Genomic DNA, 27,015 nt, shown 5'->3' on the forward strand with positions numbered 1-27,015 from the left:
AATATCAAAATTTAAATAAAGGTGGAGGGACAGTTTCGCAGATGTCAATGAAAATACGTCCCTTTTCTCCCCCTCCCCCCACATCAGATTTTAAGGAAGTCTGAAACATCTAGTTTCCAACTGTAAGAGGATGTCACCTTCAGGGCTTCTGTGTGGTGGATATGTTAAGAAGGGGAGATTGCAGTCATGTGGAAGAGCGAGAAAAAAGAAAGTTAAAGTGAAATACCACAGCAAAAACAACTTGGTGCAGCATGTAGCAGGAGATTGCTGGCATGGGTAAAGTGGTACAGAAATTAGGTACCAAGCAGCCAAAAGCTTAGAAGAGGGACAGAGCCAAATGTCCAAGACAATTTCTCCATGAAATTCCAGCAGCCAGCTGGCAGCTGGTAACATACCTTTCCTTTCTCAGTCAAAAACTATGAGTCTCTGCAATAATTCAGGATGCAACAACCAGTTCTTGGCTGAAAATATTAAAATGCCAGCCAGCAAGAAAGCTGGCTCAATCTAAGACGACTAATGGGTAGCTCTAAGTGATGTCCGTTTTTAGGTTTCCTCCACAATTCATAGCTGGGCAGGAGCCACCTAAGCTCTCTAAATAAACCTGTTTCTTTACACAGGGCTAGGCACTTCAACTGCCTGTAAAGGTAAGGGGGAAAATAAATAGTTGAAAATTCATAATATCCATAGATAAGAATTCTTAGAAGTAACCACAGCACATCTAGATACAGGCACAGAGATAAATAGCCACCAGTAGAAGTCAGAAAGTATAAATCTAGAACAAGTTTTGTCCCATCCTTCACAAGAACCTTCACAAGAACCTTCCCATCCTTCACAAGACTTTGTATATAATATACAAATGGATGAAGACTATTGCTTGACATAGTGTAAGCTGCCCTGAGTCTTCGGAGAAGGGCGGGATATAAATGCAAATAATAATAAAAAAAGAACCTGTTGTTTAATAATATTACTATTAAAAGATTGTAAGGTTTTCCAAGTAAACATGTTAAATCATTATGCAACTGTAGTGTAAACAGGAGTGTTAGCATCCATTCTCTTTAGGTTATGTCTTCACAACAATATTGCAACATTTTTTTCACTCAGTAGTGAAACAAAGTAACAAATGTGTTTTTGTGTAGGAGTGGAGCACAACTGTGATGGGCTATTTATACTTTTTCTATAAAATTATTTTCTGTAAAAATAATAGATTCCTGTGAATTGTGGACTTTTAATAGCATAATGTAATATTTTTCTTTTTCATACTTAATTCAGGTTAGTTGTGTTAAGAATAACAAAGACGCCCAGTGTAATATATTACTTCAGTCGCTTAACATTTTCTGGCATGCATTTTCAAAGAGTAGCAACTACAACAGCTTCTCTCAACATGATGTTTTTCAAAAGGCATTTTTTATCTGGGGATGATTATAATGTCTCAGTTGGGTATATCTGAAATTATCTGGAGAGTTATTCAATAAACTTTTTATGGTTGCAGTTACATTTATATATAATATTATATGATTTGTATATGACATGATGCCATTGATGTTAAAATGCCAGAGGGAATTATTTCTATAGTTAAGTTTTTATTGTTTCAGATTGTTATTTGTTGTAGAGAATTTTGAATTACAGCATCACTGATATGTTGTTTTACTTGATGCTGGCTTAGAGGTAGTGGGGAGGAAGATAGGTTAGTAGATAGATAGATGATAGATAGATAGATAGATAGATAGATAGATAGATAGATAGATAGATAGATAGATAGATAGATAGATAGATTCACATATGAGATATTATGTAATACTTTACTGGACCTTTTGAAAAGTCGCATTAATGATGACATATTTTGGGTCTTTCTTTTAAAGAAGCATTAAGCTTTTTTATTCGAAAGTGTTTATTCTTTATTTAGTTTTTGAAAACTTTTTATATGGACACATCTTAAACTACCATGGATAGTTTAGCGAAGATCAGTTTAAACCTATTTTTTAAAGAGCCACAGGACTCTATTTTTTTATTTCGATATATATCTTTGTGGTATCTTAACATGATGGCTATATTTAATATATGGAGTTGCGAACTATTTACTTTACTTGGATTCACTTTTTCTCTGCAATATTTTATTATGTTTACATGCATAGCAAAAATCCAAAGGAAACTTTTATTTTTGTGAATGATGTTGTAGACTGTGTGTTGTCAGCCCTAGACTCCACCATCCACCCACACCCAGCAATTCTATTTACACAGCCAAAGTTATGTGTTGACTGATACTGTGCATTTGTTACTATAGCAACTTGGAGGGGTTAAAATGCATTGTTTTAAAGAAAAGAGAAAAGATCAACAATGAAACTCACACAGGAACATTCTTTTACAATGACATTTAGTGTACTTAAGCAGGAAAGCAAATACTTATCCTCCTTTTTATCAGATGCAAAAATAGGTTCTGTCTGTGGTCTCAATTCATACAGTGAAAAATGTCAAATTTCTTCCGTGTTCTGACACAGCTTGTAGATTTCAAATGAAAGGTGGCTTTTCATTCTTTTAACAGCCTAGTTTATAGATGTTTGGGTTATGGGTGGGTTTCTTTGTAAATTTATATTTGTCATTAATTTATAAATGTTAGCACATTTATTGAGCAATCAAAGAAAGTTTATATTTCCTTAGCACCATCTAGTGGTCAGACTGCTATATTCATTAAATTAAATGATAAAATAGCTTGTTTTCAGCTTGTGCTCTAGATGGGATTGACCAAATTTAATTTAGAGAATGAAACAAAATATTATAGATGAGTGCATCACTGTTCATTTGCTAGATAAAAGTGCTGATCAATTGTTTTAGGCTGTATTAATGTGCGTATGATGTAGGTTTATACTGTAACATTTTTTTAGTTTCTCATTATTTTCTATCAAATGTTTGCTCATAGATAATGTAGATCTGAATGCTTTATTGAAAGAACAGGATATGGTGAAACTGGGGGAAATGGGGATGCATACTATGAGAACCAAATAGAAGACAGACAGTATTGAGTTACTGCTGAACATAACAATTAATAAATACAAGCAATTTAAATCTCACCAGCGATGCTCTGTGTGTGGGATGTGGGTTTGTCCTTGGATGACCATGTGTCACAGATTAAGATGGATTCTTCCTTGTGCTTCTGCCTTCTCCAAATGCTAAAGGAAATGGAGTCTGGCTTACCAGTGTGCACTTGTTTTGAGAGTGCGGGCTGATGGGTATTGGGATGGAGTCAGCTTCAAACAATATAATTGGTATTTGTCCGTCCGGCTACTGGATGGGGTTAGAGAGCAACAAAAATATATAAAGATCGTATGTTGGGGCATATTTATCCATTAGGCCACTAGATGGGGATAGAGAGCAACAACAGTAAATAAAGTTATATCCTGGGGTATGACAGTGGGTGTTTGAAGTTACAATGGCACTAAAAAAAGTGACTTATGACTGTTTTTCACACTTACAGCCATTGCAGCTTCCCTATGGTCACATGATCAAAATCGGGATGCTTAGCAACTGGCATGCATTATGATGATTGCAGTGTCCCGGGATCATGTGATCAGCTTTTGCAATCTTCTTTCAGGCAAAATAAGTGGAGGAGCAAGATTCACTTAACAACTATGTTACTAACTTAGTAACAATTTAACAACTGCAATGTTTCACTTAACAACTGTAGCAAGTAAAATGATGCAAAACTCACTCAACAACTGTCTGGCTTTAGCAATGGAAATTTTGGGCTCAATTGTGCTCATAACTCAAGGACTACCTGTCTATCATTACATGTTAGTTGTTTCTTTTGAAGGAAGAACAATTAGCATTCATTGAATCTAATAGTGGTGGACAAATTATAAGCCAATTTATTTAACATCTGAATTATGTAATTATGCTAATAGTTGTACAGTGGATCTGGAAGCAGTGGCCTTGGAAGGCTGGTTAGAAGTATATTAAGACCCTAATAAATCATTTAGCAATAGCATACTTTCCAAATGTACAAGCCTATTTGGTGCATTTCTGTTTTCATGTACAATTAGCTTGTTTTATTTGATCTTCCTTTTTCTTTGCTTGGAGCTTTTTGCTCTACTGCAAACACCCTTTCTGACTCTTCCTTTCCTGAAACACCATGTATGTCTCAGAACAGTTTTGAAGTGCAATAAAATGTGTTGCTAATAGTGGAGACTGGGATGGCAAGGTTGGAATATTGAGGAAGATATACCGTGTTTTTCAGAGTATAAGACGCACCTTAGTTTTTGGGAAGGTTTCCTTGGTTGTGAGCTCTGTGCCTTGCTTTTTTTTGCTTTTTTTTTTCTACCTCTGAAACTTTGTTTCAGAAAAAACTTTTTTCTGCCTCTGAAAGCCTCCAAAACAGAGTTTCAGAAAAAAAGCCTCTGAAGCTCTGTTGGGGCTTTTTTTTCTAAGCTCCGTTTGGGGCTTTTTTCCTCAAGCTCCGTTTCTGATGCTTTTTTCAGTCTCTGAAACCTCCCTTTTAGAAGCTGGGCAGAGCTACATTTGGAGTATAAGACGCACCCAGATTTTCACCCTCTTTTTTGGGGGGAAAGGTGCATCTTATACTCCAAAAAATACGGTAGTTGGACTAGAAACTGAAATGAAGCAAGATTGACATATCACTTTTTGCCAATCCAATTATTTTTTCATTGATAACAGTCTTCCAATAGCCCAAATAATTCCAACATGCATGAGCATCATCAGATTTAATACACAGAAATATAATATAGGTACCTGAGGAATCATCTCGTGCCATTATGATTGGCCTATCCCATCTGTGCCAGCAGAGGAGGTATGTTGTGGGCCTCTTTGCCCTGAGTATTCACACTGGTGGGATCTTCTCTGCTAGTGTGCCTGCCCTGTAGAATACGGTGCCTCTTGGGGTGAGGTTGGTTCCAACCCTTCTCATCTTCTATAAGAACCTAAGAACTGGCCCTGCCAGTTGGCTGGAGCTCCAGTGGGAGAGCATTGCAGTGGAAGTAGTTGATTGATTAACAACAGGTGCGACCTCTGACCTTCCCATCTTTTACTTGGGCTGTGTATTTAGCTCTGTGTAGTATTTTAGTTATGCTTTTACAGGGTTTTTTTATTATTGAAAGCCACCCAGAGTTACCCTGAGGTAAGATGGGTGGCCAATTAATAAATAAAATAAAATAAAATAAATTAATAAAATAAAATAAAATAAACAAACAAGGAAGAGTTTAGCAAAAGCCCACAATGCAGATTGAAAATGGTAATATAGCCTGGCTTTAGGTTGGAAAAGGACTCAGTGGTTATATACTCTTGTATTAATGGTTTTATACTCTTATATACTTAACAGTGAGTACTGAGGTACCACGGTACTTCAAGAGCCAGAAATGCAACTGATCTGCACTGGCATAAAAGTGAAGGAGCACAAAAATGAAACTAAGTTTAAATGTAAAGACTAAACTAACCATAACAAGTGTAGCCACTAGTCTTAGAATTGACAGTGAGGATACTGAAGTGATAGCAATAGCACTTAGATTTATATATACCGCTTCATAGTGTTTTCCCATCCTCACTAAGCGGTTTATAGAGTCAGCATATTACCCCTAACAATCTAGGTCCCCGTTTTAGTGATCTTGTAAGGATGGAAGGCTGAGTCAATCTTGAGCCGGTCAGGATCAACTTCTAGCAGTCAGCAGAGTTGCCTGCAATAGTGCATTCTAACCACTGCACCACCATGGCTCCTAAGTGATGGATAGTTTCTGCCTTTTAGGATCAATTATCAGTCTTAAGGAATTAGCAATCAGGAAATAAACCACATACTAGCACTTAGAAAAGTAGCAAAAACCTTTGAAAGGATATTCAGGTACTAGGATATGTTTGTACTTTCTAAGATCAGATAATTTTTCCTCTGATGCTTTAGTCAAGTAATTGTAAACACAGAAGAGAATTTTTACAATTTTGATCTTGGTGTTGCAGAAGATTCCTGGGAATACCATGAAATAAAACAAATGAATCAAATAGAACAAATCATTCCAGAGTTGTCTGGAGGGAGGGAAATATAGAAGAAAGAAAAATAAATGAAAACTGCAAGATGGATAAACAATTACACAGTGCATCACTGGAAAACCTTAGGGATCAGATGGGGGTCAGATTATTCTGAAGAAAAACTACACTGTTTCTAAAAATTGACCAAACTTGATGCCACATAATCATCAAGCATCTTAAATCATTATAAGGCATGAGACCAGAGCTGCTCCTGGGTATCATTTGTATTGTAAATAATTTCTTCTACATAACTTTTAATATTTTTGTAGAAAATGTAAATTATAAAGGATGATATTTTCCAAAGATACAACAGCAGAAAAAATACTACAGTGTACTGTATTGTTATTAAGATTTGTTATTATACTTTAAATAAATATGAACTAAGGGAACTCTTTTTGTAACCGCTCTCCCCATTTCCACCATTTTTTTTTTATTTTTGTGGCTTGCATACATTACTCCAAAATCAAAATAAGGAATATATCTATGCAGAGTAGGATAAGATGATCCCTCAAGTACCTATATTTCTGTGTATTAAATATGTGATCTAATCTTCCTGGAACAATTCATGACCATTTGTTTTGAGTACAAACTGATCAAGGTATTGTATGGTATCTATTTTAAATGAACAGATTGCATATCATAATGCTGTACCGGGAAGTAAATGATAGCATGGATAAATTACAGAGTTTGGAGTTACTTCTTAGGCTAAGTAAGGATATGTTGCTTTTATTATTAGAAGTCACAATTTGGCTCTTGGGGATAAAACATTGAATTCAAATTTACTTGTAATTAAAGAAAATAATTGATATGATTAATCTTAGATGCAAAAACCTAGTTTTCAAGGCTATTAAAATATTTTATAGCCTTGTAAGGGTTCTTTGTTTTGACACATTGTAGTATAGAAGATAACTATCAAATGCTTATTTGTGGCATACATCTTCCCTAACAATAGGTTGGTGTCCTGGTAAATTCCTCTCTCCTACTCATTGTGAGTTGATGTAGCCATAAATAAGTCTTTGATGCTTTATCCTTGCAACAGGCAAGTATCTTAAAGTTTGCATACAAAGTTCTTGTAATTGTTGGGATTAGGTATTTCCTGAGTGTGGTTGCTCTTACTTTGTTGCTACCAAACTCCAGGCTTTTAGTTTTAAGCAATGTTGCTTTTGAGCTTCCAAGCCAAGCTCCAAGCAGGAATCACACCAAGACATGCTGCTTATCATACTTTGTGATCCTGACAGTTGATTCACAGCCCTCTTGCTTGCCTGTAATAGTTGTAATTACCAGATGTTACCTCTACCTTCTCACCTGCTTTCTATCTTCTTACCACCTTTTGTCCTACTACTATACACCTTTACTGTGTTAGCTTTCCCTTTTGTAGACTAAGGACAGAAGTGGGGTAAAGCTGTTTATGAACATTGACAGATTCCTGAAAACATCAGCGTATGGTTCCCATCTCCTCTCAAGCTTCTGAAACTGTAAATTTTCATGGCCTTTTTTAGAGAGGCGGTGGGTAAGCTGAGCCTGGCCTTGGGGAATTAGGGATGCAGCCTGTCTATGCAAGCGCTGAAAGAGCAATCTTAACTTCACTTCCTCACATATCTCACAATCTCTTTTGAGAATCCAAGCTGTTATTTTCCAAATTACTTAAAACTTTCCAAATCCTACCATACCACTGGGATTAAGTTAGATCACTTGTAATGCTACACTTCCAAAGAATCCAGAATTCACTGGGAAATTTTGTATGCTAGCATTGAAACTTTTGCCATCTTTGGAAAGTCTCTAATTCAGAAATAATATAGAATAAGAATACTTGAGAACAATCTATTGTTCCAGTGGCTAATAAGAAAGAATTGTGCACTACTACAGCATGTCATTCAGACAGATGTAGTGTGCTCTGCAGTGGCTATGGAGGCATTCACCTGCACTGAGGAAAAAGAGGGGTGGGGAATCACAAAATATGAAATGTATATGAATATATAAATATGCAAATACTGCAAATTACAGACTTACGTTGGATGTTCCACAAGTATGGAGCTCAGTTATACTAAATATGCTGTAGTTATACTAAATATGTATAGAGTTGTAATAGTAGTAATAACATGGTATATACTTGATATAAATGGAATTAGGAGATATGTAAACCTATATATAAACTGAGAACATATGACATAGTAAATTAGATTTGACATAGATGTTAAAAAACCAGAGACGTGGAGCAAAGTCCACTGTTTTTGTTTTGTTTTTTTAAAAAATTCGATAAAAAATAATTTTAAAAACGTATGGAGCTCAGTGTTCTTCTAAAATTGCTGTCACAGAGTTTTTGCCAACTTTGCCAGCTTCATTTTGAATGTTGATGAATTAAGGACAACAAATATTCAATGCAACACGAATGTTATTTTTTTTTAACATTGGTTAAATAATTATTTAATTAATTTTGAAAATCTGTTTCAGTTGTACATACGCTTTAGCTAAGACTTAGAAAAATCCAATATTTTATAATTAATAGTTTTTTCTTATTGTTTTTAACAGGACTTGGATTATATACAGTAAACACAGTATATGGAGATACCATTGTTTTGCCTTGCCATTTAGAAGTTCCTAATGGTCTTTTGTTTGCAAAATGGAAATATGTAAGTATAAATTATCTTAAATTATTTCTGTTATTGCAATGTAGGAGGAATTTTGTGGGACTAGTAAACATATTATTCAAAATATGTCTGAATAATATTGTTTGAATAAAGTATGTTTGGAAATATTCAGGTCTTTAAAATTTTATGTTAAATGTGTGATATAAGTAAGTCTTTTGGTGTTTTTTATGCAGAAGCTTATTAGCAATATGCCATTCTCTTAAGAGTTCATTAGGATAAAAGAACCATAATAATTTGTTCACTCATTTTGAAACAGATTGCATAGTTGTTAGACCAAGTGTTTCATGGTGGTAAAAAGCCTATTGCTATGTTTTTATTACGCTCACATTGTTTTATACACACTGTTTTTCATGCTCACTATAGCAACATGAAGCAAGTTCATAGAATCAATAGTTGTGTGTCATACTGTGTCTGAAAGTGCATTGCCTGCATAAAGGAGACCAAATACAGGTCCAGCAGAATGCTAATAAAAATTGTTGTGGTTGCTCCCGCTTCTCATAGCATGTTGAAAGCACTACAGAATAAATAGCTCATTCTAACAGCAACCAATAATACATTTGTAGCTTTCTAACAAAGAAAGAAAGGGCTTTCTAGGTTTTGTGATTTTTTTCCCTTTATTTGGCTTTTGTTTTGTTTTGGCAAAGAAATGTCCTGAGGTGAATTACTCAGTCTATGTGTGTTTATCTGAGTTGTGCACTACACAAAGGCTTGGGGAAAAAAGCTCTACCTTTACTCAATAGTACAAGAAAGTGCTGGAATGCCAAAGAGATAAGACTTCAGTAAATATTTATTTATTTGTTTATTTGTTTATTTATTTTTATCAAGCATGTATTTTATGACAGATACAAGTGTAAACATAATTATAAACACATATATCTTCTATGCAATTACCAACTGAGGGTCTCTTGTTTGCAGAATGGAAATATGTCAAATTCTAGATTACTGGCTATAACAGTTCTGATTTAATTATTTCAGGGAGGGAGAATAATGGTGACTAAAGTTTCTTTTTTTTTTCACTTTAAATATTTTTTCACTTTAATAGTTTTTTCACTTGGGTTTTACAAGCTTTGAATATTTCTCCTTAGCAGCTATTTTAACAATATTGTCAACTATTCAACAAAGCAAGAAAAAAGATGGGATAGCACAGATTCAGTAGTACGGTAACTCATTGCATTAGGTAGTATAATCTCTTTGGCTTTACTAGAAATAAACCAAGGTGCTTACCTCAGAGAAGTCTTTCTCAGCCTGGATTCTCAAGATACATTATATCAGTAGATCTTGAGCTCATCAAATTAAAGGCTTCTTCAGATGCTTAGTGATTTTTATTTCTTCAAAATTGGGTACTTTGTGATAATTTTTTTGCTGCATATGATGAAATCTGTTGAATTAAATAATTTCTTACAGTAGCACTGAACAAAATATTTGTTGGAGCAATAAGATAAATATGAGTTGTTTAACTTTCTTTCTTCAGTTATGTTTTCCTAACACATACTGAGCAACAATTTGACTTTGATGCTGCAGGTAGTATCACATTTAATATGCAATTAATCTCTGGAATTGTGCCTAGTTCTGGTGATCCAACCTGGCATACAAGCTTATTTTGTGGAGATAATACTACAGAGTTAATTTGTGATTTGATTCTCATATATATCTGCTTTACCCCAAAATCTTCTGCTGAAATATATTCTTCGGCTTGAACTACCTAAACAGTGTAAACTTACACACAAAGGTGAACACATACATACACTTGAGTTTTATTCTATTGTGATTTGCTAACATACTTCTACATAGGAATGCTGAAAGATTAAAAGAAGTTATGAAAACCTACTTCTTCCAGAGTAGGAAAAATAAACTCAGAGATTTTAAATAGGAATTGAGGAAATTTCTTTTATTGTATTTCTAGAACTCTATTCTGTAATGAGAAGTAATCAGGCACAACATACCAGAGTAGAATTAGTCAAGACTGGGGAAAGGGTTAACTGGGTGGGTTAAACTGTTTAACAACTATTGATTTATTGTGCTCCACAGAGTTTTAAAAAAAAATCTTTTGAATGACATGCTGTATTGTAAATGCCTCACAAACTCATAAGCTTTGTGTAGTCTACAATCTAAGTCACTGTGGGCTATTACTTAGAAATCTGGAAACTGGCCATGATCTGGGAAACTGGTTCCCCAATGGCCAAATCTTAATAGTTTGCTTTCAGTCATTTCCCAGGGTTGTAATGCATTTAAATAAAAAATTGGATTCAGAAGCCTTGAAAAACTGAATGTATTTTAATTGTTCATAATGTGTATTGTGTAAATATAAAATAAGTATTATATATGAAGAGCTCTGAATTATTGAAGTGACATAAAACATTTGAAAGAGAGATAATAGAGTCATCTGGTGTGAGAAATGCAGCTGTATAAATTTGATAAATATTTTCCCCCTTCTAGGAAATTGCAAACAAGGCTTCAGAGTCTATTGCTTTGCGATCTGCAAAAAAGCCAAGTGCACAATATGACAATGTACCAGAATACAAAGACAGAATAAATCTTTCTGAAAATTATACCCTGTCCATTAATAATGCAAGAATTGGAGATGAAAAGAAATTTGTATGCATGCTTGTAACTGAAGACAATGTCTTTGAACAGGCTACACTCGTCAAAGTTTTCAGTAAGTACCACTTAATTTCTCTAACAGAAGAATGACGTCAAGGCCACTGAAAGCCTTCAAGACTTCTCTTCAAAAATTACCAATGAATTGTAATTTGTCCTTTAACATAAATTAAAAATTACATGGAAAATAATCCTAGTGATTGTATTAAAGTTAATTTAAATCAAATTGAACTTTTATCCCAGCTACTTTGTTCTAGCCTGTGATTTTATTGCACTGCAATTCTCAGTTTCTCAGTTCATGGAACATTTTTCCTGCAGTTATCATGCTTGTCAAAAATGGTGCCTTCCAAAGTAAGGGGTTGAATATTCCCTGAAAAAAATGGTGAATTGCAATTCTGAAATTTTTAGTACTTCCCATCTGGATTACATCAACCTGGGAAAGGATTATCTAATACAATATGTCTCAACCTTGGGAATTTTAAGACACATGGACTTTAGCTCCCAGAATTCTGGGAGTTGATGCCCATATATCTTAAAGTTGCCAAAATTGAGAAATACTGGTCTAAAAATTCAGTAATTAAAATTAGTAGAGCTGAGGCGAAAAGTACACAAAACTGTAAACAATCACTTCTCTAACATAAGGGTTTGTCATTAAGCATTCACTTTTTGAACAATAATTTGAAAAGATTCAGCATATGTGCTAGAACAAATTTTTATTCCCTCAGATTGAAACCCAATTTTTACACATTTAAAAACACTTGTAAATATCTAATATTCAAAATTAGAATGCAAATATTTATCTACATCTTATGTACTATAATAAATAACTCCAGTGGAACTTGCATGGGAATATATATGCATCAAGAGTAATATAGAGATTGTTTTTGTACTCATTCTTCAAGAAAGCTTTTCTCTAAAAACTAATGTGGAACAATAATAGCTTCATATATTCTTTGCTCTATTCCTATGCTGGGTGGTAAGAAGGAGCACTTCTTTCTTATAGCACTGAAAAACTAAAATCTATGATCTATGAAGCAAGTTGGGGAGGATTTCTAGGAGAAATCATTTAACGAATAACTCTTGCTGTCAAATTAATGAGAGAGAGAATAGATGAGTGTTGTAATTGTTCCATTAATCTCCAACCTATGTTTAGTTTTTGGGAGGTTAATTTACCATGAGATATAAGAATAGTCCTGCCAATTTTAATTGAGCATTTTTTTCTCAAAATTTGCCAAACAGATGACTCTAGGTCAGCGGTCACCAACTGGTGGTCCGTGAGAAAATTTTGGTGGTCCGCAGAAAAATTATTTGCATTTTTTATATTGCACTAAATACTATTTATCTTTTTTAAAAATGCATATTAGTGGTCTGCAGGATTTAAAATTATGAATTTAGTCATCCCTGAGGTCCGAAAGGTTGGTGACCCCTGCTCTAGGCTTTTCACAACCGGGAAATGGAACTATGTCTCTCATATTATTTTCTTTCATCTGGTATTGTGGACATGCTGTCCCTACTCAGATATAACATTGACTGTTCATGAGAGTTGATAAATCTATCCTCCCTTAATTTATTCAATGCCTTTTTAATGTCATGCAAGTCAGTGGATATCATCTTGTCATGTGATATCTTAATCATAACACCACATCCCTCCCTCCCCATATTCTCATTACCTTTTTTCCAAGCCTAAAAGGACCAAACATTGTAGCTTATTCTTATAAGGATTTCACTTGAGTTATCAATTAATTTTTATTACCCTTTCTATAAATCTATTATATCTGTTTAGAAATGTGGTAATTAGAATTGTGCAGTATCTCACAGGCGATCTTACTAGGTTTTTATAAATGCATTGTAATATTGACAATTTTATTTTAAGTGATTTCTTGATGATTTCTAGAGCTGAAATTGCTTTTTTCTCTCAGTTGTCAATTGAGTCAACATATTTATTAATATTTACAACTTGTACTTTTTCTGGTTGGTAACAGATGGCTTAGATCTATCAGTATTGTTACAATTATTTGAGTACTTTGTATACATAATTTGAAAATATAATTCTATTACAATGAAGTTTTCAGTTTCTCACGTGATTTGATTCCATCCATGCTGAGAAATCTGCATACAGGTAGCCTTTAATTAATGCCTACAGTTAGGCCTGGCAACTCTGTTACTGTGTTATTGATAAGCAAGATATCGCATGGTTGCAATTGACTTAAGGACCTTACTTCTGTGAAGTTATTAAGAAATCACCTGTGGTCATTAAGTGAGATATGTGATTGATTTGTGATTTTATTGCTGGCTTCTCTATTGATTGCATTTGTTGAAAGTCAGCTGTGAAGTGTGCAAATGGCAGTCACTATGGGACACTGCAAAGGTTGCAAATTCCCACTTGTTGAGAAGCGCTCGATCTCAATTACAGGACCTCAGAGTTGCTGTGATAGTAGTAAGTGCAGGAAGGACTATAAAATGACTTTCTCAGTGTTGTTATAACTTTGAATGGTGCCGGGCAGTCATGCCTTGAGGACTCCCTGTATGTGATTCAGTCCCAAATATCTAAAAGCTGAAATATAACCCAAGTTTTTATCATCTTCTTTCACTAAAAACAAAAAATGAAACAAAACAGAGCAGCCATCAGAACCTGAAATTGTAAATCAAGCAGAATTTCTAGAAACAGAAGAGCTGAAACTGGTAAGTGAACATTTTTTTTCCTGTTAAATACCTTTAAGCTGATCTGTTATGCAATGTCTTAGAAAACGGAATAGAAAAGAGACTGTGGCAAAAGGACACTTAAATCCACAAAAGGGATTTGTGGAATCTTCCTTTTATGGGGAAGATACAGAGCAACTCCACTTCAATTATACTACCATAGCTGTACGTTGAGCGGGAGAATTACTTCCATCGGCTATCATAAATTCTGTTACAGAAATCCAGGCTGACCTTGTTTTGTGAGTTTGCCAGCCTTACAGGACTTAACAGCTGTCTTATTTTGCTGGTTTTTACATGAATTTAGTATGTCAAAGGGAAGCCTTATGTTAGGACAAAGAGAAAAGCAATATTAATATTTTCATTAGATCCTCCTATGCTATGTAGCGTATTGGGCAGCAAACAGAAAAGAATATAGTTATAAAAAAAGAAGTTATTTTATAATAAAAAAGGCTTAAAGATAGACTACATCCTACATAAATTGGCCACATTTTACAGATTGTATGTAAATACATCTTTCTGCATATTGAAACCTATATATGGAATAAATTGCTGCTAAATCTAAAGTAGCCTGGTCTTTAAGGAGGATGCTCAAAATACATTTTATTAGGAAAACATTTCAAGCAGAATTATTTTCTACGTTTTGCAATCTGAACATTTGTAAAGATTCCATAGCCTTTATCTATGGGATTTATACATGGAAAACAATGTACTATCATCACCTTCCCTTCCTAGCTATAATAATAGGTAGTCTTCATTTTATGGCCATTCATTTAATAATAGTTCAAGGTTTCAGACGCCTTGGGAAAAAAAATGACTTATGACCCATTTTCAAAGTTACAATTGTCATACTATCAACATGTCATATGATCACAATTTTGGCGCTTGGTAACTGGCTCTTATTTACAATGGTTGCAATTTCTTATGGTCGAAATTTGCGACCTACCCAGCCAGCTTCCAACAAGCACACTCAATTGGGGAAGCAGGATTTACTTAACGACTTTGTGATCTGCTTAACCACCATGTAATTTACTTAACCACAATGGTGATTTGCCTATCAACTACAATAAAAGTGAACATAAAATTGGATCTAGTCATGATGAATCATTTAATGACTGCATCAGTTAATGGCCAAAATTCCAGTCCCAATGGTGGTTGTAAATCAAGGACTACTTGTATTATGGTTTAATGGATATCTTACATATGTATTTTATTTTTTAATTTCATGCAGGGTTTTCTTTATAGCCCAATGATATCTCCATTTATTTGATTATTTCAAATAATCTTATCCTTATATATATCATGCTTTAATTTCTTATATTTCTTTCATAGTATGTCTATGTTTCAGTAGTTACACTAGGAGTAAAAAATGAATAGAGAGTATGTGAGGACTGAGGAAAATGTCCTCCAGATGTTTAAATTCTCATGATCTCTAATGATTAATCGTGCTACTTACTTAGAGTGGAGTTGGAATTCAAATCCCTGCCCTTGATTTATACATATATAATGATCTATCTATTATATAAGCTCTGAGATATACAACAGTTGATTTAAAAGCTTAATGAAATAAAGAATTTGCAAGTCAAAATGTAACAGGAAAGTTTTCAGACATTCTATATGTAAATATAAGGCATAGCAGAGCAATTTAGTGTGAATCCCATATTAGTATATTGGAATTGTTACTGCAAAAAAAACATTGTCATCTGCAGCACTGTTACTACCATCCCTCATTATGAGGACAGCTTGTCTTAATAAAGGTATATAGGAATAGATGTGTTGAAATTAATAATTTTAAGTATATCTGTAGTCCTTACTTGATGACCTAATTGAGACCAGAATTTCCATTATCAAGTGGTGTAGTCGTTAGATGAAAAATGACGTGACCACATTGTTTAGGGTTGGCAATTTCAGTAGTCCTGGTCACAGTCATTACGCTAGGACCTCCCATGTTCACTTTAAGCCACTCCTCAAACCTACCTGTCGTACTCATCCATTTCCATTTTTTTTGTTCACCCTGAATTCCACTGCCTTGCTGCCCCAAATGTCCTGCTCTCTGCTTCACCCAGCATTTTGTGCTTTGCTTCTGCCATCCCATCATCCTACTTACTCTGTCACCCTGCCACAAATATATATTTGATGTCTTTTTCCACCTTTTCTCTGCCCTTGGCGATAAGAGCAGCAGAACGCAGAGCAGAGATCAACTGATAGGTGGGTGAGGTAAAGCTGAAGCACATCCTTCTGTTGTAAATGCAGGTGGTGACTCTAATTTTGATCACATGGCCTTAGAGGGGCTCAGTGGTCGTATTTCAAAGACGTGATACATCTACCAATAGTTCAGCACTATCACAACTTTGAACAGTCACTGAATAAATGTTCGTTAAGTGAAGGCTATCTGTTACAAACAAAATAATATGCAATGTCCAGTAAGCTGAAATCCATAACCAAACCTTGTATTTGAATTCTTAGCTTGGAGAATGTATTACAAGAGATGGTTATCCTGCAGGAAACATAACATGGTTTAAGAATGGAGCTATTTTGCAGCATGCCGAAGAAGGTAGGATTTTGTATATAGATGTTACTGTATGCATATTTGTTTATTTTCACCAATCAGTTTAAAGTAAGTTATTTTAAGTGTGGAAATCATTTGCCTTGTTAACAGTGCTGCAATTAACTCAGTAAACAACGTTGGTTGAATTTTGTATTTTTGACAATTTTTAATAATTATTGACGCAATTTAAAGTAGTTCTTTAAAAATGTTATCTAAGAGCCAGCATAATTTAATTGTTAAATGCTGTATGAGAAGCCCTAAGTTTTAGTCCTCCTCAGGCCCAAAACTAGCAGGCTGATTTGGGGTCAGTCACTTCCTTTCAGTTCAAACCAGCTTCAGATTCTTGTGATAACCAGCTGATAAGCCATTATCATCCTGTTTCTCCCAAAATAAGACATCCCCTGATAAGAAGCCCAATCGGGCTTTTGAGTACGTGGCAATAAGGCCAAGCGCTTATTTCAGGGTTCAAAAAAATATAAGACAGGGTCTTATTTTCAGGGAAACACAGCATTATTGCATCATGGATTCATAAATAAAGCAGTATAAAAAACAAGGGCAGTGTAAAACTCAAATTGATCCTGAAACAACCATATATTGTTTATATATACTTTTATTTGTTCTATAGTTCCAATTCTAATTCTTTTCATTAATGTGATTCTGATTCTAATTCTATTTTATTCTTTCTAATTCTATTACGGATATTTTCTATTTATATTCTATTCAAATTCTAATTCTATTGTAATTCTTATATTATTCTTTTTATTCTAATTCTGTTTTATGCTTTCTAATTCTTAAATACTCTAATTCTTTTATATTTTAATTTTATTCTAATTCTATAATTCTAATTCAATTATTATTCTAATTCTATTTTAATCTAATTCTGTTCTATTCAGATTATAATTCTGTTCTAATTCTATTCTAAATCTATACTTTCTAATTCTTTTCTAATTCTAATTACTCTATTCTATTTGTACACTAATTCAAATTCTATTCAAATTCTAATTCTTCTATTCTAATTCTATTCAAATTGTAATTCTGTTCAAATTATAATTCTATTCTTTTAATTCAGTTCTATTCTAATTCTATTTCTAATTCTAAAATTATTCTAATTCTATTCTAATTCTAATTCTATTCTATTCTATTCCAAATCTCTTCTAATCTGTTTCACTTCTACATCTATTCTGTTCTATTCTATTCTATTCTATTCTATTCTATTCTATTCTATTCTATTCTATTCTATTCTAATTCTTAATTCTATTCTAATCCCATTCTAATCTAATTCTAATTGTATTCTAATTGTATTCTAATTCTTACTCTTTTCTATTCTAATTCATTTCTACATTTAATTCTATTCTAATTCTCACTTCTACTCTATTCTAGACTAATCTAATTTATTTCTTACATTTTATTCTAATTCTAATTTAATTCTATTTCCCCTGGCCTTGCCCCTACTTCTCTTCCCTTCTCTACATCCCTCTCTCCTCCAAATTCCTCTCCCCATTCCCCTGCTTGTTCCTGGCCCCTCCCTTACACCTCCCTGTCCCCCTTCACATCCCCATTGTCCTTGTCCTCCCTCAGTCTCTCCATCCCTCCCTCAACCCTGCCTTCCCCTCTGTTCCTTTCTACCTATTTGTCCCTTCCCCCTCCTCCTACCTATCCTCCTTCTTCCTGCCTCTGCCCCGCTCCTATCCATTTCCCTCACTCTCATTCTCTCTTGCTCTCACTTACCACTGATAACCTCACTTACCTTGAGACATCATGAAAATAACACCCCCCCCCCATTCATTCATTCCTACCCACCCTTCTCCCTATCCCATTCCCCAACTTCTCTCCCCTGATACTCCACCCTGGCCCACTGTACCTCTTTGTCATCCACTCCTTCCTCTTCCCTACCCCCCCGTTCTTCCCCTCCCCATCCTCTTTCTCCCTCTCCCTTAGCTCTGGTAATAACCTGCCTTGATGAAGTCATAAAGACATAAGAATTCCTCCCTCCCTTCTCTCTCTGTCTTGTCTCCCTTCCTTCTCCTTTCCTACCAGGTTCACTCCACTTCTTCATCCCTCATTTCTTCATCTTCCTCCCTTCCCTCTCCTCTTTGTCCTGTCCCCCTCCCCTCTCCCACGCATCTTACTCCATCTCTTTTTCCGCTCCCTTCCCTTCCTAACTTCCCTGATCCTCCCACTCCTCCCCTTTTTACCTTCTTTTACTTCCCCTTTTTACCCATTCCCCACAGCCATTCCCCTCCCTATTCCCCCTCCACTGTTCCCTCCCCTGACTCTCAGCCTGTCCCTCACTCTTTCTCCTTCATTCTCATCCTTGCCCTAACCCTATTGCCCTCACTCCCACCCTAAACCTAACTCAAACACTCACCCTCACTTACCTCTGTAAGAGTTGTCTACAAAAAGAGGGAAGCTTCCCCAGAGTCCAGGAGCCATACTGAAGAGCAGCTTATCTCTAGGAAGGCAACTTCGCACTGATAACTGACAATAACTGACACTTTAGCTTGCTGGAATGAAGTCATAAAGCCATTCAATTCCCAAGGAGATGACCCACCTCCTTTATCCTCCTATCAAAGTTTACCTGCTCCTGTACCTTTTATGATCTACACCCATGTCACACAAATCTCTCTAGAAAGCTACCAAACCAATCACTAAAGCTGCCTATCAGTCATTTTTTCCACGGAAGCCATAGGTCTTTGGATATTGATTGCCTCTTGTTATAGAAGCACCATTAAGCACTTCAATATTGTGAGCAAGCTTAATAGTCTGCTGTTTGCTTTCTAAAGTCAGGGGTTGGAAGCAGATTTGACTGTGTTTAGGATAGAACTTGAAATAGATAAAATAGATTTTATATTCCCATAAAATCAACAGGATTTAATCAAACAGATCTCATTGATTTTAGTGGCTTTTCAAATTTGAAAATTTTGAAACCAGCTCATTGTCTGAAAAGATTTTAAACCAAAATTATTCAGCCTGTCATATTTAGACCCATTGCAATTAGGCATTGTTTTCTGTTTGAAAAAAGGGGGGAAATATTTTAAACATTACTTTCTTCTCTGTTAACTAAAGTCTCTGTCTTCCACGTATAGCTCTTGTCACCTTGCCATATTTAATTAGTGAAGCTCCTTCTGTTTTCCTCATCGAAGAGGCCAGGTGCTGTAAACTTTTGAAAAATGACAATGGAAATGGAATATGGAGGGCAAATTAAACTGCATGCAAACCTATCTTAGGGTATCAATCTGCTTATGTGCATCAGTGATAAGAGGGTCTCCTGCTTAAACAGTGGGTTGGACTAGAAGACCTCCAAGATTCCTTCCAACTCTATTGTTGTTATTCGATCATTCCATTTAAATGAATAAATTTAGGATTAGATATACACAAACTTAGTAAACTTAGGGGCCGGAATAGCTCTGGCTGTTAAGAAGCCTGTTATTAGAACACAGTAGCCTGCAATTACTGCAGGTTCAAGCCCGGCGCAAGGTTGACTCAGCCTTCCATCCTTTATAAGGTAGGTAAGATGAGGACCCAGATTGTTGGGGGGGCAATAAGTTGACTTTGTAAATATACAAATAGAATGAGACTATTGCCTTATACACTGTAAGCCACCCTGAGTCTTCGGAGAAGGGCGGGATATAAATGTAAACAAAACAAAAAAAAGTATTACTTCCACTTGGATGTCCTAAATAGAATCAATAGAATTTGCACTTTTTATTTGCAAATAACTGTGTAAATCATGCCTTTTCTTTTAAAAGCTGTTATCATAGATGAACAAACGGATGCAGATAAAGCCAATGGACTCTATACCATCAAATCTTCCCTAAAATATAAACCTACAAAGGATGACACTGGTGCACAGTTCACTTGCACAGTGACATATTTTGGACCATCTGGACCAGAGATAATACGATCAGAATCAGCAGTCCCTGACATTTACTGTAAGTTTATTGTCATATAAATAACTTCCTAACATAGATTTTACATAAATGATAATTTCCAAAAATTAGACAAGCATAACATATTCATGTACATGCAGTTGTTTGCCATGACTTGCCCTTCCCTTTTGAGAAAAGATCTTTATTCCTTTTAAGTTAAGAATCTCGGTTGGATTATTGCAATGCTGTCTACATTGGGCTGCCCTTGAGGTGCACCCAGAGGCTACAGTTAGTCCAGAATGCGGCTGCGCGAGTAGTAACGGGAGCCGCTCGTGGCTCCCATGTAACATCACTGCTCCGCAGTCTGCACTGGCTTCCTGTGGTCTTTCGGGTGCGCTTCAAGATTTTGGTTACCACCTTTAAAGCGCTCCATGGCTTAGGACCCAGGTACTTACGAGACCGCCTGCTGTTACCTTATGCCTCCCACCGACCGGTACGCTCTCACAGAGAAGGTCTCCTCAGGGTGCCGTCCGCCAAACAATGTCAGCTGGCGGCCCCCAGGAGTAGGGCCTTCTCTGTTGGAGCAGCGACGCTCTGGAATGAACTTCCCCCTGGCCTACACCAAGTGCCTGATCTTCGGACCTTTCGCCGTGAGCTAAAAACATACTTATTTATTCAAGCTGGACTGGCATAATGGTTTTTTAACATTTTAAATTGGGTTTTATTGTTGTGGGGTTTTAAATTTTTTAAATTTTAAATTTAAATTTTTATATATTGGCCTTTTGTAATATGCACTATTTTAAATTTTGATTTTAATTGTATATATATTGTGTTTTATTTAGGCTGTACACCGCCCTGAGTCCTTCGGGAGAAGGGTGGTATAAAAATTTGATAAATAAATAAATAAATAAATAAATAAATAAATAAATAAATAAATAAATAAATAAGCAAGAGTGAAATCTGCTGTAACTTGTGCTTCCTAATATTTGACTTACAGCCAAAACTACCTGCACAATGCAGTGGAATTTTCTCCTAACTACTGTATAATAAGCAACCAAGTAGCTATTCTCCAAATGGGTATTCTGTGAATACATAACTGCAGTTCTGAAAATTTTCAGCAATGTTCATGATGATTGGCAAAACCTGAGACTATGTATAATTTACCCTATTCTAGGTTTTGTTCATTTAGGTAACACATTCTCAATTGACTATAGGAAAATTAGATTGTCCCCAAATACCTGTTGAATTTACAAACATTTTAAAGAGGAGATTAATTTATAACGTGATTTATTTGATTTCTTTTTTGAAGCTGTACCTTCAGGCAAAATATGCTGCAGGATGATTTTTCAATATATATAATTTTTATTTTATATATATTTAGCTTCAGTGTGTTGAATCTAATGGTGAAGGCACATGGTTAGAAACCAGAAGACTCTGAGTACTAACTCTGTCTTAGACATGAAGCCAAGTTGGGTAATCTTAGTCCGTCCCTTGGTAGGAGGCAATGACAAACTTCTAAAAATTTTGTCAAGGAAACTGCAGGAGCATGTATAAGCAGTTGCCAGGAGTGACTACTTACTCAAAGGCATGTGCATGCACACACACAAACACATGCACACATTTAAGTCTTTCATTCCAAAATTCTGAACTACACTAAGGTTCTACAGTAGTGGTTTTCAAAATTGACAATTCTAAAACTTGTGAACTTCAACTCCCAGAATTCCTCAGCAAGCCATGCTGTCTAGGAAATTCTGAAAGTTGAAAAACTGAAGAAGCTTCTTGGATGAGAAACAAAATGTCTTCAAGGAAAAAAACCCAAGAAAGTAGAGTTGCCTTTTGAAAAACACCTTTGGGACAACCATGACTTGGATGATTGAAAATCTACATCGGGGTTTCAGATCGGAGTATCGATCCCGTCATAGGATGCATCAGAAATTTGTTTGCCCTTGGACCAGGTGGAGGGTGACCTGGTCATTGCAGCCAACTGGGTGGCCATGGCTGGGTCGAGGACAGCAAGGGCCATCTCCAGGACAGCCCCACAGGCCAACTCCACAGCCTGTCATGGGCTGGATCCAGCCTGCGGGCTGTGTGTTTGACAGTCTGAGCTACATACATCTACAAATCTTGAGGTTGTTAAGTTTGGAGACCCCTTTTCTACAGTGATGTTTCACATATATGAGCAGTGGTGGTCAGTGGTTAAATGCAGTATTGCAGACTAGCTCTGCCCACAGCCAGGAATTCAGTCCTGACCAGCTCCAGGTTGATACAAGCCTTACATCCTCCTGAGGTTGGTAAAATGAAGAGCCAGATTGTTGGAGACAATATGCTGAGATTTGTAAACCACTCAGAGAGTATTCTAAAGCACTATGGAATGGTATATAAATCTAAGTGCTATTGCTATATGCTGATGTAGTTACTAAATGAGGTACTGACATAAGTTTTGAGAGCACCATTTGGAGAGAAAGAGTAGAAGCTCTGAATCAAGACTGTCAAACTGATGATTTCCCACCTAAAACAGTCTAATATTTGCAGGGTGAGCCCCAGCATTTTTATTTTGCATCAAAATCTTGATGCATACAACTTCATTGCCCTTGCTTGACACAGATTTATTTTACCCTATCGTATGTATTTGGGAGAATCAGATTATTAACCAGTTTATGTTGCTTTACAGATCCCACAGAAAAGGTTCAGATTGAAATTCTTTCGCAAAGAAAAACAATTAAGGAAAGTGATAACATTACCCTGAAATGTTCAGGAAATGGTAATCCTCCACCTCAGGAGTTCTTATTTTTCATCCCTGTAAGTATTTATTTATTTTATTTTATTTTATTTTATTTATTTATTTACATTGCAACCTCTTAAATTTGGGGAAGCCACAATTTGGTTTAGACAGGAAGGTGTCATTCTCACACTATTCTGTTAATCAGTCTCACATCTTTCCATTCCTACCTTCCCAGTTATTTTTTGCTTTTCTCTAAATTTCATTCAGTTGTGCTTTTAAAATTTGTACATGACAACACAATGCATTAGTTCACTGTATCTGTGACATCATCAATTTTACATAAAATTTATCAGGAAGGCTGGAACCAGAAACAATAACATAAAAAACCCTGAAAACATAAGTGAACTAGAAGCTGTGTAGAAGTTATACACAAAACACAAACATCTTATTTTACTGTATTGCAAACTTTTCTTTAATCTTTTTTTTAAAGGGAGAGCCTGGACCAATTCGAAGTTCCAGTTTTTATCCATTGACTGATGTAAGAAGAAATGCAACAGGTGAATACAGATGTTCTCTGACTGATGAAAGTTTGATAGATTCCACAACAGTTACGGTACATTGTAAGTAATTTTCTTTCATTCCTTCTTATAGTCATATATCACTTTGTATATGCCAAGGCTTTTGCTACACTTTTTGTCTCTTGATACATGGATATTTCTGTCAGAGTTGAGCCAAGTTTTTTTTTTTAATCATACCTGAGGCTTATTTTAAAAGTTCAAGGTATGTTTTTTTTTTAATTCATCTTTTTGTATTTCTCTCCTTTGCCTCTAAACTCCTGACTTTGTTTTTAATTGATATTCAAATGTGGAATATAAACATTTTCTTATCTTTAACATTTGGACTGGTTAAAGCATAAAAAAATAGAACATTGCATTATTCCATAGTTACAAAATGGTGATCTTGTTATTGGGGGGAGGGGAGGGAATGAGAAGAGAGAGTGATCCCAGAATTAAGGCACAGAGGCTACAATTGTGTGTCACGTAAGATATATGGCTAGGATAGTCCATTGAAAGGAGCTGCCCTCAGTTATTATTTTCCTGCATTTTAATGTTTCTGCATGTCAGAAAATACTGATATAGGTGCACTTGCTTGTAATTCTATTTTTCCTATTTACATTCCTTTATCATAGGATAAACAGTTGAATAGAAGGAATGTACAGAAAACAATCCAGGGCCAACTTAATAAAATACACTATCAAAAATTGTCATGAGGGCTTTGTGTTTATAGGAAATAAAGCACACAAAAACTCTCACTTTTTCACCTCATCTAGAGTGGAATAAGAATATGGCAGAGATTATTATATACCCCTAGGTTTTATTCAGATAGACATTTTAATGCTTAATCATAGGATTTAGTTGATTTATTATTAAATCTGTCAGGGTGCTCACCAATAAAAGTGTGCTTCTGAAGGGGAAAAAAATCCTATTTGAGTATGTACATTGTTGTTTCAATTTAGGCACATTCTTAATAGTGGTTTTAAAATATAAAATAAATAAATAATATCTTTGTAAGGAGATTTGCTTCTTTACACTTATCACATGTATTTTGTATGTTTTCCTGGCCAGGATTTACAAATGGCTGTTAGTCACACGCCAAAAATAATGGGTAGAGCAGGATAACCTTAATGGGACAATAAATATAAAATGTTTAATGTTCTTACTATTTGGTCATAAATTTAATAATTTTCTTCTTCTGTTTTTTATTAATAAATAAAAAGTTATTATTTTGTATTTTGAGAATTTGATGAAGACTTTCAGAGGCTACATGCAGTCTTTGGGCCCCATCTATATGCCTCTGACATAGATACGGACATAGACTTCTGCTTACTTAATTCAAAACTGCAGCTCTATTTTACATGAAGTTAATATTAATTTAAAAGTAGGTATATCATAAAAAAATAAATGAAAATCTTAAGCTGTTATGTATGATTAAGAAGATGAAGATAAAAGATAATTTTTTCTTTTATCTTTTAAATATCTTTTATCTTTTAAAATATCTTTTATCTTTTAAAAGATAAAATGCCACAAAGAAGAGGGAGTCAAACTATTCTCCAAAGCACCTGAGGGTAGAACAAGAAGCAATGGGTGGAAATTAATCAAGGACAGAAGCAACTTAGAACTAAGGAGAAATTTCCTGACAGTTAGAACAATCAATAAGTAGAACAACTTGCCTGCAGAAGTTGTGAATGCTCCAACACTGGAAATTTTTAAGAAAATGGTGGATAGCCATTTGTCTGAAATCGTGTAGGGTTTCCTGCCTGGGCAGGGGGTTGGACTAGAAGACCCCCAAGGTCCCTTCCAACTCTGTTATTATGTTATGTTAAATAAAATTGTACATTAAAAAGTAACTAAAAAGACAAACATAGGAAAATGTAGTTAATTTTAATCTTACTGTATTTTGAGAGCTTTAACATTTTAATTTTTTTTCTTAGAAAAAGTTTCAGTTTCAATTTCTAATCCAATTATGAATACATTATGTTTTACTTATCTCTGTATCTTAGATACATGCTAAGAATACCTTAATTGAGAGTTTGCACTGTGGACTTCACTGTCTTAAATTTTTATTATCATGGAAGCAAGACTGAAGGGAAAGAAGTGTATGGAAATGCCTCTTACTCTTCTAAACATCTTTTCTTTAAAGAAAAAAAATATACAGATAGAATATTCCTTAACCATTTTTTCATTTCACATATTTTTCTTTACTCCTAATTTTTTAAAAGTAAAAATTGAAGTGTTTCATTTTATGCTATCTACTGACACACACCCACACATAAGTTTGAGTATGTAGTTATGTGTTCATTCTCAAAAACCCACACACATATGCAGTATATACACACACGTATGGTATATGCAAATATTTTTGCTATCTTCTTCTGAAGTTTATTTTCAGTCCTTTTGTGAAAAGTAATTGACTGAGACTTTGAGAAATTGCAGCTGTAACTAAAATTACCAAATGATTCTGTTTTTTGTTTTGTAAGCAATTTTTGTGATTATGAATAACAATCCTGAATTTCTTCAACATAGATTTGGATTTGTCACTTACTCCCAGTGGAGAAGTTATTAAACAGATTGGAGAAGCATTGCCTGTATCTTGTACAATTTCTTCCAGTAGAAATGCTACTGTGTTCTGGCTGAAGGTAAATATTTTTAACTTGGCTGTTCTTAATCCATTATTGTATCTGGAATGGTGATACTTTAAAGTTCATAAGAACCTAAATTAGGGCTGGGCAACTACGGCCCCTTTATGACCTATGGACTTCAACTCCCAGAATTCCTGAGCCAGCATGCTGGCTCAGGAATTCTGGGAGTTGAAGTCCATAGGTCATAAAGGGGCCATAGTTGCCCAGCCCTGACCTAAATGGTATGGTGTGCTTATTCTATGACCAAATGCAGCCCTCTAAAATATTATACACAGATATTAGAATTCTTTCAAAATTGTTTCCTAGATTGTAATGTTTAATATTCAAGGAGTAGGGGGAAGAAAATTATCAAACATGGGCAAAATAATATCTGCATTTAATGTATTGTTAAATTTAATTTAAACTTGGAAAAAGCTATCTAACTATTAGGACTGCTTGACCCAGACCCAGTAAAAACTCAACAGGTGTTTTGTTTTTCTGAAAATTTGAGTGATAATCTTCCATATAATTATTTCATGAAGCAATATGGCTCTTTCACTTTAAGCAATGAAATAAAATAAGTATGTTGTTTCTGTTTGCGTAGCTATACCTTAGCATAACACTTGCACAGAAACCTCTCCTGGCTTTGGTAAATTCTGAAGAATGCTGAGTAGTCCTCTCAAAAATTTCTGTCAGATCCGAAGCATAGTCCATGTAAGAATCATTTGAAAGAT

At 35.0% G+C, this 27,015-nt stretch overlaps 1 protein-coding gene across 2 annotated transcripts in view; it reads left to right on the plus strand.

Moving 5' to 3' along the window:
- The window catches only part of ALCAM (activated leukocyte cell adhesion molecule), a 119,765-nt gene that overhangs the window by 73,721 nt on the left and 19,029 nt on the right, over positions 1 to 27,015 (plus strand). For both annotated transcript variants that reach the window (XM_058186312.1, XM_058186311.1), the window contains exons 2-9: positions 8,551 to 8,651; positions 11,106 to 11,325; positions 13,885 to 13,949; positions 16,431 to 16,518; positions 20,262 to 20,444; positions 23,053 to 23,180; positions 23,594 to 23,723; positions 26,187 to 26,299. In XM_058186312.1, coding sequence (XP_058042295.1) covers positions 8,551 to 8,651; positions 11,106 to 11,325; positions 13,885 to 13,949; positions 16,431 to 16,518; positions 20,262 to 20,444; positions 23,053 to 23,180; positions 23,594 to 23,723; positions 26,187 to 26,299 — 1,028 coding nt within the window. The remainder of the gene's footprint in view (positions 1 to 8,550; positions 8,652 to 11,105; positions 11,326 to 13,884; positions 13,950 to 16,430; positions 16,519 to 20,261; positions 20,445 to 23,052; positions 23,181 to 23,593; positions 23,724 to 26,186; positions 26,300 to 27,015) is intronic.

The sequence above is a fragment of the Ahaetulla prasina genome, chromosome 5 (assembly GCF_028640845.1).
Source record: "Ahaetulla prasina isolate Xishuangbanna chromosome 5, ASM2864084v1, whole genome shotgun sequence".
NCBI classification, from domain to species: Eukaryota; Metazoa; Chordata; class Lepidosauria; order Squamata; family Colubridae; genus Ahaetulla; species Ahaetulla prasina.